This window comes from Lissotriton vulgaris, chromosome 3_1, assembly GCF_964263255.1.
Source record: "Lissotriton vulgaris chromosome 3_1, aLisVul1.2, whole genome shotgun sequence".
NCBI lineage: Eukaryota > Metazoa > Chordata > Amphibia > Caudata > Salamandridae > Lissotriton > Lissotriton vulgaris.
This window is the reverse complement of record NC_141689.1, coordinates 190,992,819-191,007,459: the sequence shown is the minus strand read 5'-3', so window position 1 is coordinate 191,007,459 and position 14,641 is coordinate 190,992,819. Positions and strand designations below refer to the sequence as shown.

General features: G+C 46.5%; 1 protein-coding gene across 4 annotated transcripts in view; it reads right to left on the bottom strand.

Moving 5' to 3' along the window:
• UBAP2 (ubiquitin associated protein 2) overlaps positions 1–14,641 on the bottom strand; it is a 1,436,418-nt gene that overhangs the window by 901,533 nt on the left and 520,244 nt on the right. For all 4 annotated transcript variants that reach the window (XM_086960301.1, XM_086960303.1, XM_086960302.1 and 1 more), the window contains exon 12: positions 8,157–8,367. In XM_086960301.1, coding sequence (XP_086816427.1) covers positions 8,157–8,367 — 211 coding nt within the window. The remainder of the gene's footprint in view (positions 1–8,156; positions 8,368–14,641) is intronic.

The following is a 14,641-nucleotide window of genomic DNA, read 5'->3' as shown; positions in this document are numbered from 1 at the left end:
TTTCCGGATCCAGACTGACGCCTGGGGATATTCTAAGGTAAGGAATCTAACACTAACGTGTTTCTTTCAGATAATATGTTTTGTAGTCCTGGAGATGGTTTTGAAATACTGTTGTAGTCCTTTGCTTCCCCACCTGTTTGTTTTCCTTCTAGTAGAGGCCGGATGAGTCGCATGTGAATCCCCCAAAAAAATCTTCTAGCTGCAAAACTACTCCTACTGGTAAGTAACTATTTTGTTTTGCAGCGTGAATCCTTTTTTGGATTCACATGCTGTGCATTAGATTATGTAGCAGTTTCTCCCGTGTCTGGGAGGCTGTGGTGAAAGGAATACCTTGCAAACAGGCGTTGGAGCACCTTCAGTCCAATTTGAGCTTCCTTATTCATTTGTATATCCACACAATAATGCTATGTAAAGGTGTGTGGCGATGCCCATGTTGCTGCTGCGCAAATGGAGTCAATGGGCACATTGGCCATAAATGCCACAGTTGCTCCTTTATTCCTTGTGGAGTGAGCTGTTGGTGGCAAAGTTAGTTCCTTGTTGGCATTGGCATAACATAATTGGATAGCTTGTACTATCCATCTTGCAATAGTTATTTTTGGGACCGCAGATCTTGTGTGCTAGATTGAGGTGCCCAAATTCTATGTATTCAGGCGCCAGGCTGCTAGTTATGGCATTGCTGGCTCCGGGTAAAAAGATCTGTCCATGTTGCACTGACAAATGCAAAAACAACAATTCATGGACAGAATGCAGAACATTGTCATACATTCACCCCAGTACAGAGATCTGGGCCTAAATCCATCGTTTTTTGCATTCCACACCATCCCAGTCAGACATGGCCATATGCAAATCAGCCTTGACCCTGCGCCTCATGGGAACAGTCCAGCCCGAACTGCCAAGCCATGTCTTTCCTCAACCGGAATCAAGCATCCTAGGACCGGTTTCTGGCTATCAGCCGTCTTCAGCCAGGATAGCTTGACTCCAGTGGTGTGGAGAGCATGGGACTCACGTCTGAGCATACCCATCCCACTCGGGTGACAATTGCAAAAACAACAATTGATGGACAGAATGCAGAACAATGTCATACATTCACCCCAGTACAGAGATCTGGGCCTAAATCCATCGTTTTTTTGCACTCCACACCACCCCTGTTCAGACATGGCCATATGCAAATCAGCCTTGACCCTGTGCCTCATGGGAACAGTCCAACCCGAACTGCCAAGCCATGTCTTTCCTGGACCGGAATCAAGCATTGCATTGACAGCATGTCTTTTTCTGCTTTGATCCTGATCATTTCTCCTTTGGATAGTTCTAGGACAGTTGAGTACCATGACTGCGCCTTGGCCAGTGAAGAGCAATGAGAATCGCGTTTGTTCCTGGTTCCTTTGATTTTTGCGGCACTTTTTGTATTAGGGGTATTGGTGGAAAGGCGTAAACAAGTGTCTGACGAGTTGAGTGAAAGTGCATTTCCCTTTGACAGGTGGTGTGGAATCCTAAAGGCAAAGCTCTGGCATTTCCTGTTCTGCATAGTTGAAAATAGGGTCCATCACTGGAGTTCCCCAGATGTTGAATAGATAATGCACTGTTGTCTGTTTCAACTCCCATTCTTGGGAGCAGTTGCTCAGTCTGCTCAGTTGGTGTACTGTAATGCTGTCTATCCCTAGTAGATGTGCCGTTAGTACACTGATCTTTTGGTGTATCGCCCAAAGTCAGATTTCCAATGCAAGTTTGCTCAGGGGGAAAGACCTTGTTACACCCTGTTTGTTCGGGTAGAACATTGTAGTTGTATTGTCTGTTTGTATTAATAGATGTTTCCCCTGAATATGTTTATGGAATGCTTTGAGTGCCAGAAAAACAATTTGCATCTCCCAAAAATTGATACGTTTTGCTAAGTCCTTTTCGTTCCAATGACCATGAACTTTCAGCTGGTTGAGATGTGCACCCCACCTGTTGAGGGATGCATCCGTGGTGACCATCACAGATGGTGTTGGGTACTTGAAAGGTCTCCCCTGTGCTATGTTGTTGGATGCCCACCATGGTATCTGTGCCTGCACCCTTTGTGTAACAACCACTAGATCCTCCCAACTTCCTGTGGCTTGTGACCAACAGTTGGTGAGCCATTCTTTGAATGGGCACATTTGTAGGCGAGCGTGAGGAATAGGTGGGATACCGGATGCCATCATGCCCATTAGTTTCATTACCTTCCTTACTGTCAGAGACTGTCCCCTCTGGCAGAGGGCTGTTTCCTGATTGATAAGTTGTATTCGGGCTTGTGTGGGGTAAGCCTTGGCGTTTTCTGTGTTCTGTCTTGCTCCCAGGAAGGTTTTTTTCTCTTTCTGGTGTTGTTGAAGGCTTCTTGTGGTGTATTGAGAAAACCAATTTCTTAGTGTTTGGACTGTTTTTTTTAACATGATCGGAACATTTTTGTTTTGTGAGTGCCCTTAATAGCCAATCGTGTAGGTAAGGGTAGACGTGGATTTCCTCTATTCTCAGGTATGCTGCCACTGCGGCTAGGCACTTTGTGAACACCTGTAAGAAGATTTTATGCAGAATGGGAATACCTTGAACTGGTAGTGTGTTCCGTTGTGTAGGAATCTTAGGTACTGCCTGTGCCTTCTGTTCATAGGGATATGTAACTAGGCGTCCTTGAGATCTATTGTTGCCAAGTAATCCCCCTTTTGATTCTGTGGAATTATTTTTCGAAGGGTACACATTTTCAAATGTGTTAGTATGAAATGGGAGGAGGCATCGCCATCATCCACAGGAGCACCATCCGTCTCACGACCAGCACCGACAACATCCTGACCAGCGCCGAACACCTGCATTTCCAGATCCACACCAACCCGAACACCACCCTCAGAGGCACCCTGATCTACCGACCCCCTGGACCACGCACGCAATTCAGCGAGGACATCGCCGACTTAGTCAGCCCGCATGACCTCCCCTCCGCTGACTACATCCTCCTGGGAGACCTCAACTTCCATCTGGAGAACAACAACGACCGCAACACCAGCACCCTGCTCGACAACCTCGCCAACCTGGGACTCAAGCAACTGGTGTCCACCCCCACCCACCTCGCCGGACACACACTCGACGCAGTCTTCTCTTCCAGCACAGACATCGACTTCAGCCACGCCACAGAGCTTCAATGGACGGACCACAGCTGCGTCCACTTCACCTTCAAGAGAACGACGACCCACCAACACCAGCAACAGGCCGCCCGCAGAAGCTGGAACAAGATCACAGCAGACCAGCTCGCCACCTCGCTGAGCCAGCACCCTCCTGCCAGCTCAGCGAACCCCAGCCAGGCCGCCGACAACCTCACGAAGTGGATCAGCAACTGCGCGGACGAACTCGCCCCACTGAGGACCCCGCCTAGCAGACCCAGCAGCAAGAAGGCCCCATGGTTCACCGACGAACTCAAGAGCTCCTAGAAGAACTGCTGAGCCCTCGAGAAAGTCTGGAGAAGGGAACCGACACCGGACAACAGGACCTCCTTCAAACTTGCCACCCGGAAACACCACCAGCTGATCCGCGCCGCCAAGAAAACAGCATTCAACGACCGGTTGGACAACAACGCACATAACTGCAAGGAACTCTTCAACATCGTGAAAGAGCTTTCCAACCCCAGCGCAGGAAACAACTACATCACCCCATCGCAAGACCTCTGCAACTCCCTCGCTTCATACGTCCACAACAAGATCGCGGACATACACAACAGCTTCAACAACCAACCAACGCACACCATGACCGAGCAACCACCCCCCACCACCACCCTCCACGCCTGGACCCCGATCAGCACCGAAGACACCATCCGCACGATGAACTCCATCCACTCCGGATCACCGACCGACCCCTGCCCTCACCAAGTCTTCAACAAGGCCGACGCTGTCATCGCACCCCACCTGCGAGACATCATCAACACATCCTTCGACACCACCATCTTCCCTGAGAGCTGGAAACACGCCGAACTCAGCGCTCTACTCAAGAAACCAACAGCGGACCCCACCGACCTCAAGAATTACCGCCCCATCTCGCTCCTCCCGTTTCCAGCCAAAGTCATCGAGAAGACCGTCAACAAGCAGATGGCCGCCTTCCTCGAGACGAACGGATCCCTCGACCCCTCACAGTCCGGCTTCCGAGCCAACCACAGCACCGAGACCGCCCTCATCGCCGCCACCGATGACATCCGAGCCCTGATGGACAATGGAGAAACAGCGGCCCTCATCCTCCTAGACCTCTCCGCGGCATTCGACACGGTCTGCCACCGCACCCTAGTACGGCGCCTCAGCAACATCGGAATTCAGGACAAGGCGCTGGAATGGATCATCTCCTTCCTCGACGGAAGAACACAGAGAGTCCGCCTACCACCGTACAAGTCAGAGGCCTCCGAAGTCATCTGCGGCGTCCCCCAATGATCATCTCTGAGCCCCACCGATCAGCCAACCACGCCCTCGCCGCCGTCCCCCGCATCCGAAGAGCGACTACAGGAGGAAGGTCCTTCTCCTACCTGGCCGCCAAGACCTGGAACTCCCTCCCGACCGACCTGCGCCTGACCCAAGACCACCTCTCCTTCAGGAAGAAGCTGAAGACCTGGCTGTTCGAGCAGTAGCGGCACCCCCTTTCCCCCCCACCCAGCGCCTTGAGACCCTACGGGTATGTAGCACGCTTTATAAGTGTCACTGATTGATTGATTGATTGAAATGGTTTATAATCCTAGGTCCATGATTGGCCTTAAAGTTTGGTCCTGTTTGGGTACTAGGTAGTATGGAAAGTAGTTTCCTTTGTACCACTGTGGTGTTGGTACCTTTTCTATTGCTTGTTTATGGTATAGTTCTTTGATTTCTGCGTTGAGCAGTGTTTGTTCTGATTGTTTATTTTTTCTTGTTTTGGGTGGATTTATTTATTATTATTTATTTAGTGATTTATAGAGAGCCTGGTGACCCGGAGGCATCCCAGCGCTGTAACATTTGTGGAGACCAGAGGGGAAAGGGGACCTTATTTTGGGGTGAGCAGAGTTTTAAATTTTTTTCGGAAAAGGAGATGGCTGGGTTCCAGCCGCAAGGGGCGAGGAAGTGAGTTCCATCCTGAGGACGCTTTTACAGAAAAGCGTCGGCCGCCGGTGCGTGCCTTCCTGAATCTGGGGACATTGGCCAGGCGCTCATTGTCCGAGCGTAGGGACCTGGGGGCCTTGTATGGGGTGACCAAGTCTCTTAGGATAGCAGGGCCAAGACCGTTGAGGTAGTGCAGGTGGTGTCTTTGTGAGCTCTATGCAATATCTGTATTGTACCAAATGTATATCCAATTGTCTGTTACCTTTTCCATTGTTTGAGGAAAAAGGATATTCTTCTGTCCACTGGTATTTTGTGTGGGTCCTTTTCCACAATAAAGTCAGTTAGGCCAGTTTCCTCTAGAGTATTGGCCTCTTCCTCTGCCATTCCCTTTTCTTTGAAAGGGCTGTTTCCGCTGTTGCCAACCTTAGTAGCTGGACTGTTGACCCATCTGTTGGTTTGGTTCTGCCTGCGATGGTGTGTCATTTGCTGTCATTGACCAAAGCTGTCTCTACCTGTGTTTTTTTTGTTAGAGAAACCTCATCTTAAAATAACCTCTTTGCAGTAGAGCTCCCATACCCCTTGCTGTTTCATTATCTTTTTTAATTTGTTGGAGGGATAAATCCACCTCCTTGCCAAACAGAGCTTCTCCTTTGAATGGTCTGCTTATAATGGAGGTCTGAACTTCTGGTTTGAAACCAGAAATTCTGAGCCAGGCATGCCTTCTAAGGATGGACTTGGCAACTCTGGGCATTAGCTTGCCTCATCTTCACTAACGGCCCCACCAGACCGCCGGGGATGCCTGGTCTCACCCTGGAGATACCCATTAAGGGACCATCTCTCAGGGAAGCCAGGAAGGGTTTCGCAGCGGTCGAAGCGCCTTGGGACCCTACGGGTAAGTAGTGCGCTATATAAATGCCAATACATTTACATTTACATTTACATTCCTGTACACATTTGCCTGCTTGCAGTATCCGCTGCATCTAGGGCTGACTTTAGGCAGGTGTTCGCCGCGTTTTTCCCTTCTTGGACCAAAGATTTTGCCTTCTTTTTACAACTCCTGATTTTGGTCCCACTGTTGGTGGGCAATCTGTTCACTAGGGCATTACAGTTGGCAATGTGCCACTGTGTTGCTGCCTCTTTCTCCATTCTCCTTCCCACCATATGCATCATTTTGCTTTCTTTTCAGGTGGTGGCCCTGTGTTGGAGACTACATTGGCTCTCCGCCTGGCTGAGGTGACAATAATAGAATCAGGTACTGTACTTCCCTGAATATAGTTAGGGTCTTTTGAGGAGGGTTTGTACTTCTCTACTATGGGGGTTGTTTGAAGCTGGTTCTTAGAATGCTTTGTTGCCTTGGTCCATGATACTTGGTAGCTTAGGCACATAGTGTCCCTTTTGAAGCTGGTGTCAGTGTTTCTAGCAAGAAACATGCATCCCCTTTTTCCTCCTCTAGAGAGATTCCAAATTGATTAGCTGCCCTTTTGACAAAGTCATTCTAAAAAGCTAGGTCATCTGGAGGTGAAGCTTTCGAAGGGTAGCAGCAAATCTCTTCCGCCGGGCTCTCGGTGTCAAGGCATTTCCATTGTTCCTAGACTTTTTCTGAGCTTTTCTCCTCTTCCAGTATGTCTCCTTATTACTCAGGTTCTTCGCCTCTAGGTTCTGGTGTTGGCGGAGAGTCGAAGATACCTTCTTCCTCTCCTTCAGCATCTTCTGCCTCTTCGGCATTGACGCTCTCTTGTTCTGGTGCCGTTGTTTCCGGGATACGAAAATCCATGTGTGCTAATATAGATTGAGGTCTTGTACTCTGATCAACAGAATTTTCTTAACTGCCTTGCCTTTTACCAATGGGCATGCTCAACCTTTCTCATACAACAATAAATGGTTGACCTTAAAGCTCAACATCAAAGGTCTTAACAGTACCTCAATAGTGTACCCTCAAAATTGTGAGTTTAAGCAAAGTTTTCAAAGTGTGCACAGTTAATCCTGTGTGTCACGCGATTCACTAGCAAATGTGATGTGGTAGTTTAGACACTGACCTTCTAGAGATCACACTCTATAAACCTCCTCAAAAAGCATTAAACCAGATACTTCCAAAATCAACTGCTTTTACTTTTTCTCAGTTTAGTTTTAAAGCCAGAAGTGTTTTGAGCCAGCAGACCGGGTTGAGAAAAGGAACGGTGACAACAGAGCACTTTACCAGCCCCTTACTTTTCCGACACTTGTGGAGCAGTAGCTTCTGAAGGAAGTTTAGAATAGTTTTCTTCTCAGACTTACTGCAATTGGTTTACTGCAAGTAAAGTAATAGCAATTCTGGCAAGACAAACAGCAGTAAATATGCAAAACATCTCACAATTATGAAAATGTGCACAAATAAATATTCAAGACCCTCATTGCGGAATGCCGAAAGATAAGCCCACATTTTACTGGGTGTCAAGTACTGCTGGGTCAGCCTGTAACCTCAAAGTCTTAGGATAGGTTTTACTATACACAAGCTGCTCATCAGCACAGCAGCTCTTTATTTTAAATGATTCAAAAAAATAAAATTAAAGAGGACGGGGCAGGAATATGCATTACATGACATTCAATGTTCGTTACTTTCAGGAGTATTTATTAAAGCTTAACTGAGCGGTTTTTAAAAGGAAGATTAAAGATTAGAGAAAATACGGCAACATTCAGGAAGGTCTAAGCTTAGTTAGTCCATGAAAAGGCAAAACCATCTACCTTAACCCTGGACAACAGTCTTGGTAAAATATGTTCTTCCAGGCTGCTTAAAACTGGCGGAGAAAACATTCTCTAAAATGCTCGAGAACACTTATTGCCATTCAAACACTCCAAGACCATGTGAAGGAAATTAAGCAAATTGCATAAAATTTAAAGTGATCAAGGTTGGAGTTCAATGAAATACCAAAATTATTCCACACAGTGATAGCAAGTTCATTTTCAAATCTCCAACAAATTTTATGACATACAAGACAAACACCCACAACTTATTATTAGTTGTAAAAACAGTTTGATTAAAAAAATGCTCCAGTATGCATTTTAAAATCAGACAATAAATATCATTTTGAGATTACTTCAAAAATAGACATTCTTAAAGTTACTTACCAAACTGATTGAGGACAGATGATTGTACACTGTAGGGTTTAATGTCCCAGGAAGAGGTGGTAACTGAAAGGCTACTGTTGTGCTGAGGACTCTGTGAAGAAAATTGGCTCAAACCAGGAGATGATTTTAAATTGTCCAATATTGGAGAACCAGTGGAATTTGTTATTTTTGAAGGCCCAATATCTCCAAATGCAGAACCAAGAACAGATGACTAGGAAGGGGAAAGGGGGGAGAAAAAAGGATATTTTGTAAATCAATTTTAAAACATGTGTGTTGTAATTTGAACTTCAGACCTCTCATTCAGATATACATATGCACAATTCGAATGTGACATAAGACTAGCAGTATATAACAAGTGTCAATGAATTTCCAAATTTCTAGGGAGTGTTAAAGGACAGTCCAAGGATGCAGACATACAGCTTGGTGGTCACTGTTTCTTTTTTTCAGATTCCAAACCGTACAGCTAACAAACAGTCAGGAGCCTGAGAAATAGCTATAGTAAGGTGCCCCAAAGTGAAGAAAATATCTGGCCTTCATGTCACATAATTCCATTCCAGAGTCTCAATATCATATAGCAACAAACGCTTGCGTGGGTCTTTAAAACAATAAGAGCACTGGAAGCGAAGATACAGCTGCCTTATTCAATTAGTTATTCATAAAGCAGTGCAAATGATTTTTACCAACACAAATTCAAAACACAAAGGAAAACATAACACTGGGATTGTACAGAATGACGGTCCAAAACACTGCTGCGCTCAAAATGAATGACCAAGTAATCTGTTGCCGCTTGCATCTCTCAGGAAAGTAGGTTCAAGCAGTCAAAGCTTGCTCTAGGAGTTGGGGCTTACTTTGAAACTCAGTTTACACCTTAAGTTAACACCTAATAACTGGAACATCAAGGCATGGATGTAGACATACTGAAAGACACCACCTTTTTCTCAACAAATGAGCCATGGACTTCAGTTGTTCTTGCCTTTTTTAACAATGGAGAAGCCTTGCTGAGACGTATCCAGGATAGCCCCCAGGAACCGTGCTTTCCTGAAAGGGAAAAGAGACTACTTCTCCCTGTTGAGAGTGAGGCTCAGATTTCTGAACAGAGTAGTACATGCCATGACCGTTTCCTCCGCTGACCCCCCTAGACAGGGCCTTCAGTAACCAGTGGCCCAGGTATAGGAAAACTTAAAAATGCGGTTTCCTTAGGAAAGCTGCCACCGGTGCCATCACCTAGGTAAAGACCCTCGGGCAGAGCGAAGTCCAAAGGGTAAAACTTGGAATTGGAAGTGGCTCTTGGCTACTGTGAATCGAAGAAACCTCCTGTGGGCTGGATGAATGGGTATGTGAAAATACGCATCTTCGAGATCGAGAGTGGCCATGAAATCTCCCGGACTGAGGAGACGCAAGATATCCTGAAGAGAGACCATCCGAAAGGATTGAGATATGAAACAGGGGTTTAGCTCCCTGAGATCTAAAATGAGGCGCCTTTTCTCCAGCGTGTTCTTGATCAGGAAAAACCTGGAGTAAAAACCGTCCCCTTTCTGAGAAAGGGGAACCAGCTCTACAGCTCTCTTGAAGAGCATCTGATGAACTTCGAGCTGCAAGAGACGCAGATGTTTTGAAGGCATTGTGGCAGAGGCTTGAAAGGTGGCATGTGAAACTCCAGTGTATGGCCATCTTGAATGATGTTGAGCACCCAACTGTCTGATGTTATCCATTTCCAGTTGTGGAGGTGTTGATACACCCTGCCTCCCACAGATGTTGATGGGGAGGTGGGTACAGCAGGCAGAGCAAGAACGCCGCTATTTCCGCTTTGAAGTGTCACGTCCCTGGCGATTCTGTTTTCCTCTAGCGGTGGACCTAGAGAAAGAAGGTCTGGCCCGGTTTCTGCTGGTATGATGGTCGATATGATTGAGGCATTGAACCATAAGAAGAGTCCCGTTGATGTTGGTACGAACCTCTGTAGGTAGTAGTACTCTTTCCTCTGGCCACCCGGAAAGGAACCTTACAATACTGAAGAGTACCGAGAGATCTTGCCGTCTCCGTATCTTTTTTAATGTCCTGGAGGGCATCATCGATATGCTTGCAAAACAATGCCTCACCATCAAATGGAAGGTCCAGGATCTTGTTCTGGACCTCCGGCCGGAACCATGTCGCCCTGAGCCAGCCTTGGCTACGAACAGCCGCGCCTGCCAGCGAACAGAAAGCTGTAGTGGCAATATCCATAGCACAGTTTATCACCTCTGCAAATGTAGCCTCTCCCTCCTGTAGGATCTTCCTGGCCTCTGCTTTGGACTCCTGAGGGAGTTGGTCAAATATGGTGAGAGATCGCACCACATTTGGCGATCATATCTGCCAAGTATCGCTGCTTGTATCAAAAGACTTGCCATAGAGGAAAAACTCTTCCCCGCATTATCAAGGCGCCTGCCCTCTTTATAAGGAGTTGTCAGGGGTGCAGAAGGATTGAGTGACTTTCTCTGCGCCGCCTGCGATATTACCGAATCCGGCTTCGGCTGACCAATCAAAGAAGCCAGACTATCCTCAGGGGCCTTGTACTTCTTTTCCAGGCGTGGCAAAACTGGAATCACCTTAGCCGGGTTCTTCATTGCCTTTAAACCCTCGTCCCAGACATGGCTGACAATGGGAATGGACAGGATTACTTTCCTGTAGGGCTCCTTAAAATCATAAAGGAAGCACTCTGTTTGTACAGAAGGCATCGGAAGTTTGAATCTACAGGAGGCTCGTTCCATCAGTTTGTCATCGGAGGAATCATCTTGTACATCCTGGACCACTGTGTCGTAATTTGACAGTGATCGGGTTAGCGTTAAGCTTTGCTACACGTGTTTTCCCCTTATCTTGACTATAGTTGTTGGACGCCATTTTGTATGTATCGGCGGCCATTTTAGTTGAATGCGTTGCCTCGTGGTCAGCATGTCCTTTGTCCTTCCTCTGTACCACTGACCATTCGAGTTTGCCCAGCAACAGGCTATTTTTAGTAGTGGTCAAGCTCACACATGCGCAGTTTAGATTGACCAGTCATCACTTAGGAATGTTCCGCCAAACTGACCAGTGGTGTTATAGCTCCTCCCATGAGTTGGCTGTGTTCCAAAAATGACCATATATGTACCTAAAACTCTGTAACTGTGTACCGCCTACCTTTTTATTACTGTAAAACTGTATAAATTAAGGACTTGCACCGATGTTCGGTGTGATACTTCTTGCATTACCGAAGGGTGCTATAGGAATGTACCACCACCCCATGGGGTCTTAATAAACTTGTCTTTTGCATTTTCTAGTTTCCGTGCCAACAGTTCTTATGGTGTAGAGGGTATTCTGCGGAGTATGTAGGCCTGGAGAACCCAATACCACAAATAGGCGACCACGAAGGGACTCATCGGCGACTCGGATGCCCGAAGGAGAGGTCGTGACGAAGGATTGGAAACTCGCCAAGGACGCGTACACTGCCTCTGAGTGACCCGAGTCTTGGCACCCACGGTGTTTACTTCCTTTCCTTCTGATCTGACTTTCCAGGTGGCGCCGGTCCTCGACTGAGATCCTGCTCGTTCGAGTTGTCGTACAGTGCCGATTTGGCTGATTTGATCACAGACCTTGGCAGTTGGAACCTGGATATCTGAGATTTTGGTAAGCTTGTGATTGGTAAGGTAGTCTGCGGACGCTTACCGTGGTTCTATGAATATGTTTTATGTTAGCTAACATTTGATCCTATGATTTGAACTATATGTGCAGTGCACTTCACATAGGCAGGCATGTAGAGATATTTCTATGAAATTGTTTGTGTTTGAACGGCACCTTTGTGTGAGGTATAGTAAGTGCCATTTTTGTGGTATCACGTTTCCGTGATACTTTTTGAACATGCCTGTTTTAAGCACACTCCGAGGAATGTGCTGTCTTGGCAATGGTACCACTAATCGATTAAATGAATTCCAGCCGGCTCCCCCAGAGGGGACTCCCAATCGAGAGATGTACATAAAATTTGGCCTTCCCCCTATATTATACAGTAAGTTATGGAATAAATACACCAGATCTGATCCTGAGTTGCAATGGTCACTACATGGGTCGTTTGATTTACGAAAGGTTCAGTTTGTGGAGCAATGTTTGTTTCAGCGCAGGTCTAGACAAGATATGTTTGATTGTGTACGAATGTGGGAGAAAGCAGTGCGTGAACGAATGAAACGTGAAATAGCCTTGGCGGAAAAAGAGCAGCGTAAGGCTGCTCGAGATAAGACTTTACAGCTGGAGGAGAAGGAGTTGCAGGAAAAGAAAGAGAGGGAGGCACGGGAACGTAATTTGCAAACGAGTGGTCAATTTCCTATTCGACGTCCGCTTTATCCTGTCCTTACTAATGAAGTTGATGATTTTTCATTACTAGATCGGTGCCCGCCTCCGTACGTTTCGCCTACGGCCCCGGACAATCAGGAGTACGGGAGTAAGAGTATGAGGTTAACTGCTGGTGAAGCTGCGGAGTTGCGCAGTTTTGCTCGCAAACTTAATTTGAATAAAATAACTATGTCAGAGATTAAAACTGAAAGGAATAAGTGGTCGGAACGAGAACAGCTGTATTTTTTAAGTGCTCTCGGAGATGAAGTTGTAGACCGATTTAGGAAATATGCAACTGATCTAGAGCCTAAGGATATATCAGTTCATCGTGAGAATATGCGTAAAGGTTTATTTGTTATTGCAGATGCGGATGAGTTTTTCCAGCGGTTGGTCCAGCTACGGGATGAGGCGTCCCGATTGCGGGAAGCACGAAAAGCATCAGACGTGTCTGCGCCGGGGTCGACGGAGCAATCCAAAGAGTGTTCTATATTTGGAGCAGATAAGAGTTCTAAAGTTCATGTTATGCCTATGCGTGAAGCCGCACCTTTGTATGGTCCCCCCAAAGGGCAAGGTACGAGTGATGATAAATCGTCCGGGGATGCAAAAGGGTATTTTATATATAATTGGGTGTATACGCCTTGGAACAGGGCAGATGTCATGTCATTGAAAAATGCTTTACCTGATCCCCGTAAAAATCCGGCAACTTTCTATGAAGGAGTGGAGGGGGCTATTTCTTCATGTGTTATGACACTAGTTGATATCGATCTTTTCTTTGGGTTAATATTGCCCCCTGATATGTGGAGAGCGATTCGTAAGTTTGATGACCAAGCGATTTTGGGAGCGGATTGGAAAGCTATAGCTCAAGCTGGTTTAGACAGGGAGCCTGCATGTAAGCCTTGCCAGTTAATTCTAGACCTCCCAACAGCTATTTTGAATAAATTAAAAACGCTTGTTCCCCCTAAAAAGATTGATTGGACTATGTTAGCCTCTTTCAAACAGAAACAGGACGAGTCGGTATCTGACTTCTTTTCACGTTTCTAAGAAGCATTTCATGATTACCGTGGGCAATTATTAACGGATGATACGGGTAGGCATTTGTTCGTTGATAAGTATGTGGCTAATCTCCTGCCGGAGATTGCAAAACGATTGAAAACTGGTGAAAGTTCCTGGACCACGGCGACCCCTGCGTCCCTGTTAACTATGGCTCAGTATTATGAGCGGCAGGAATTGAAGCTAAAGAAAGTACTGATAAGAAGGCGAAGGAGTTAAAGAAGAAGGTGATGTTGGCTCAGGTTCGTGCTACGCAGCCAAGAGGGAACGATAGAGGCAGGCGAGGAGGGTATGGTGCGTCTTATGGTCGTACTGACATTGCTGAGGATCAATGTGCATACTGTAAAGAGTTTGGGCATTGGGCTGAAGATTGTCCGGTGCTTCGTGAGCAACGTAATCAGCGTGGTCGAGGAGGTGGAAGGGCACGGAATAGTTATTCGGGGGCGAGAGGTGGAGCAAGTGACCGTGGTAGGTTTGAGGCGAGGGGTCGTGGTCAGGATGATCGTAATACTTTTGATCAACGGAATCAGTACCAGATATCGGAGGGTGAGAATGTGGAGTCTCAGGATTATGTGCACGCATAGGATTGCGTAGGATGGGGTGTGGAATCGGTTGAAGTGCCAGTAGATCAAAGAGGTCCATATGTATCTGCGGGCGTTTTGGGTTCTACTGATCAGTTTTTGGTTGATACAGGAGCTACTCGCAGTGCTCTGACTAAAAACTTGGTTCCAAATGTGAGAAGGTGGCCTGATATGCAGTGCTCACTATTCTAGTGAACACTATGTATCAGTCCAGCAACCCTTATTGATGATTGGTTGTAAGTCAACCTTATAGACCAGCTATCCTAGTAGCATGGATACGAGCAGTCTAAGGCTAAAGACTCGAGAGGGCGTGTTAAGCCAGCTGTTTACCACACATATACCCCTTGAACACCAAGTGAAAGGACACCACACAAGTGTTATGAAAATAAACAGTTATTTATTAAAGATCACAACAGCCCTGTACTCTTTATGAGGACAGGGTACTAAGCCCAAACCAAAACTCTTACAAAAATACTTAAGTTAGCACAGTATATACAAATGCCCGAGGGGCACGGAAAACCA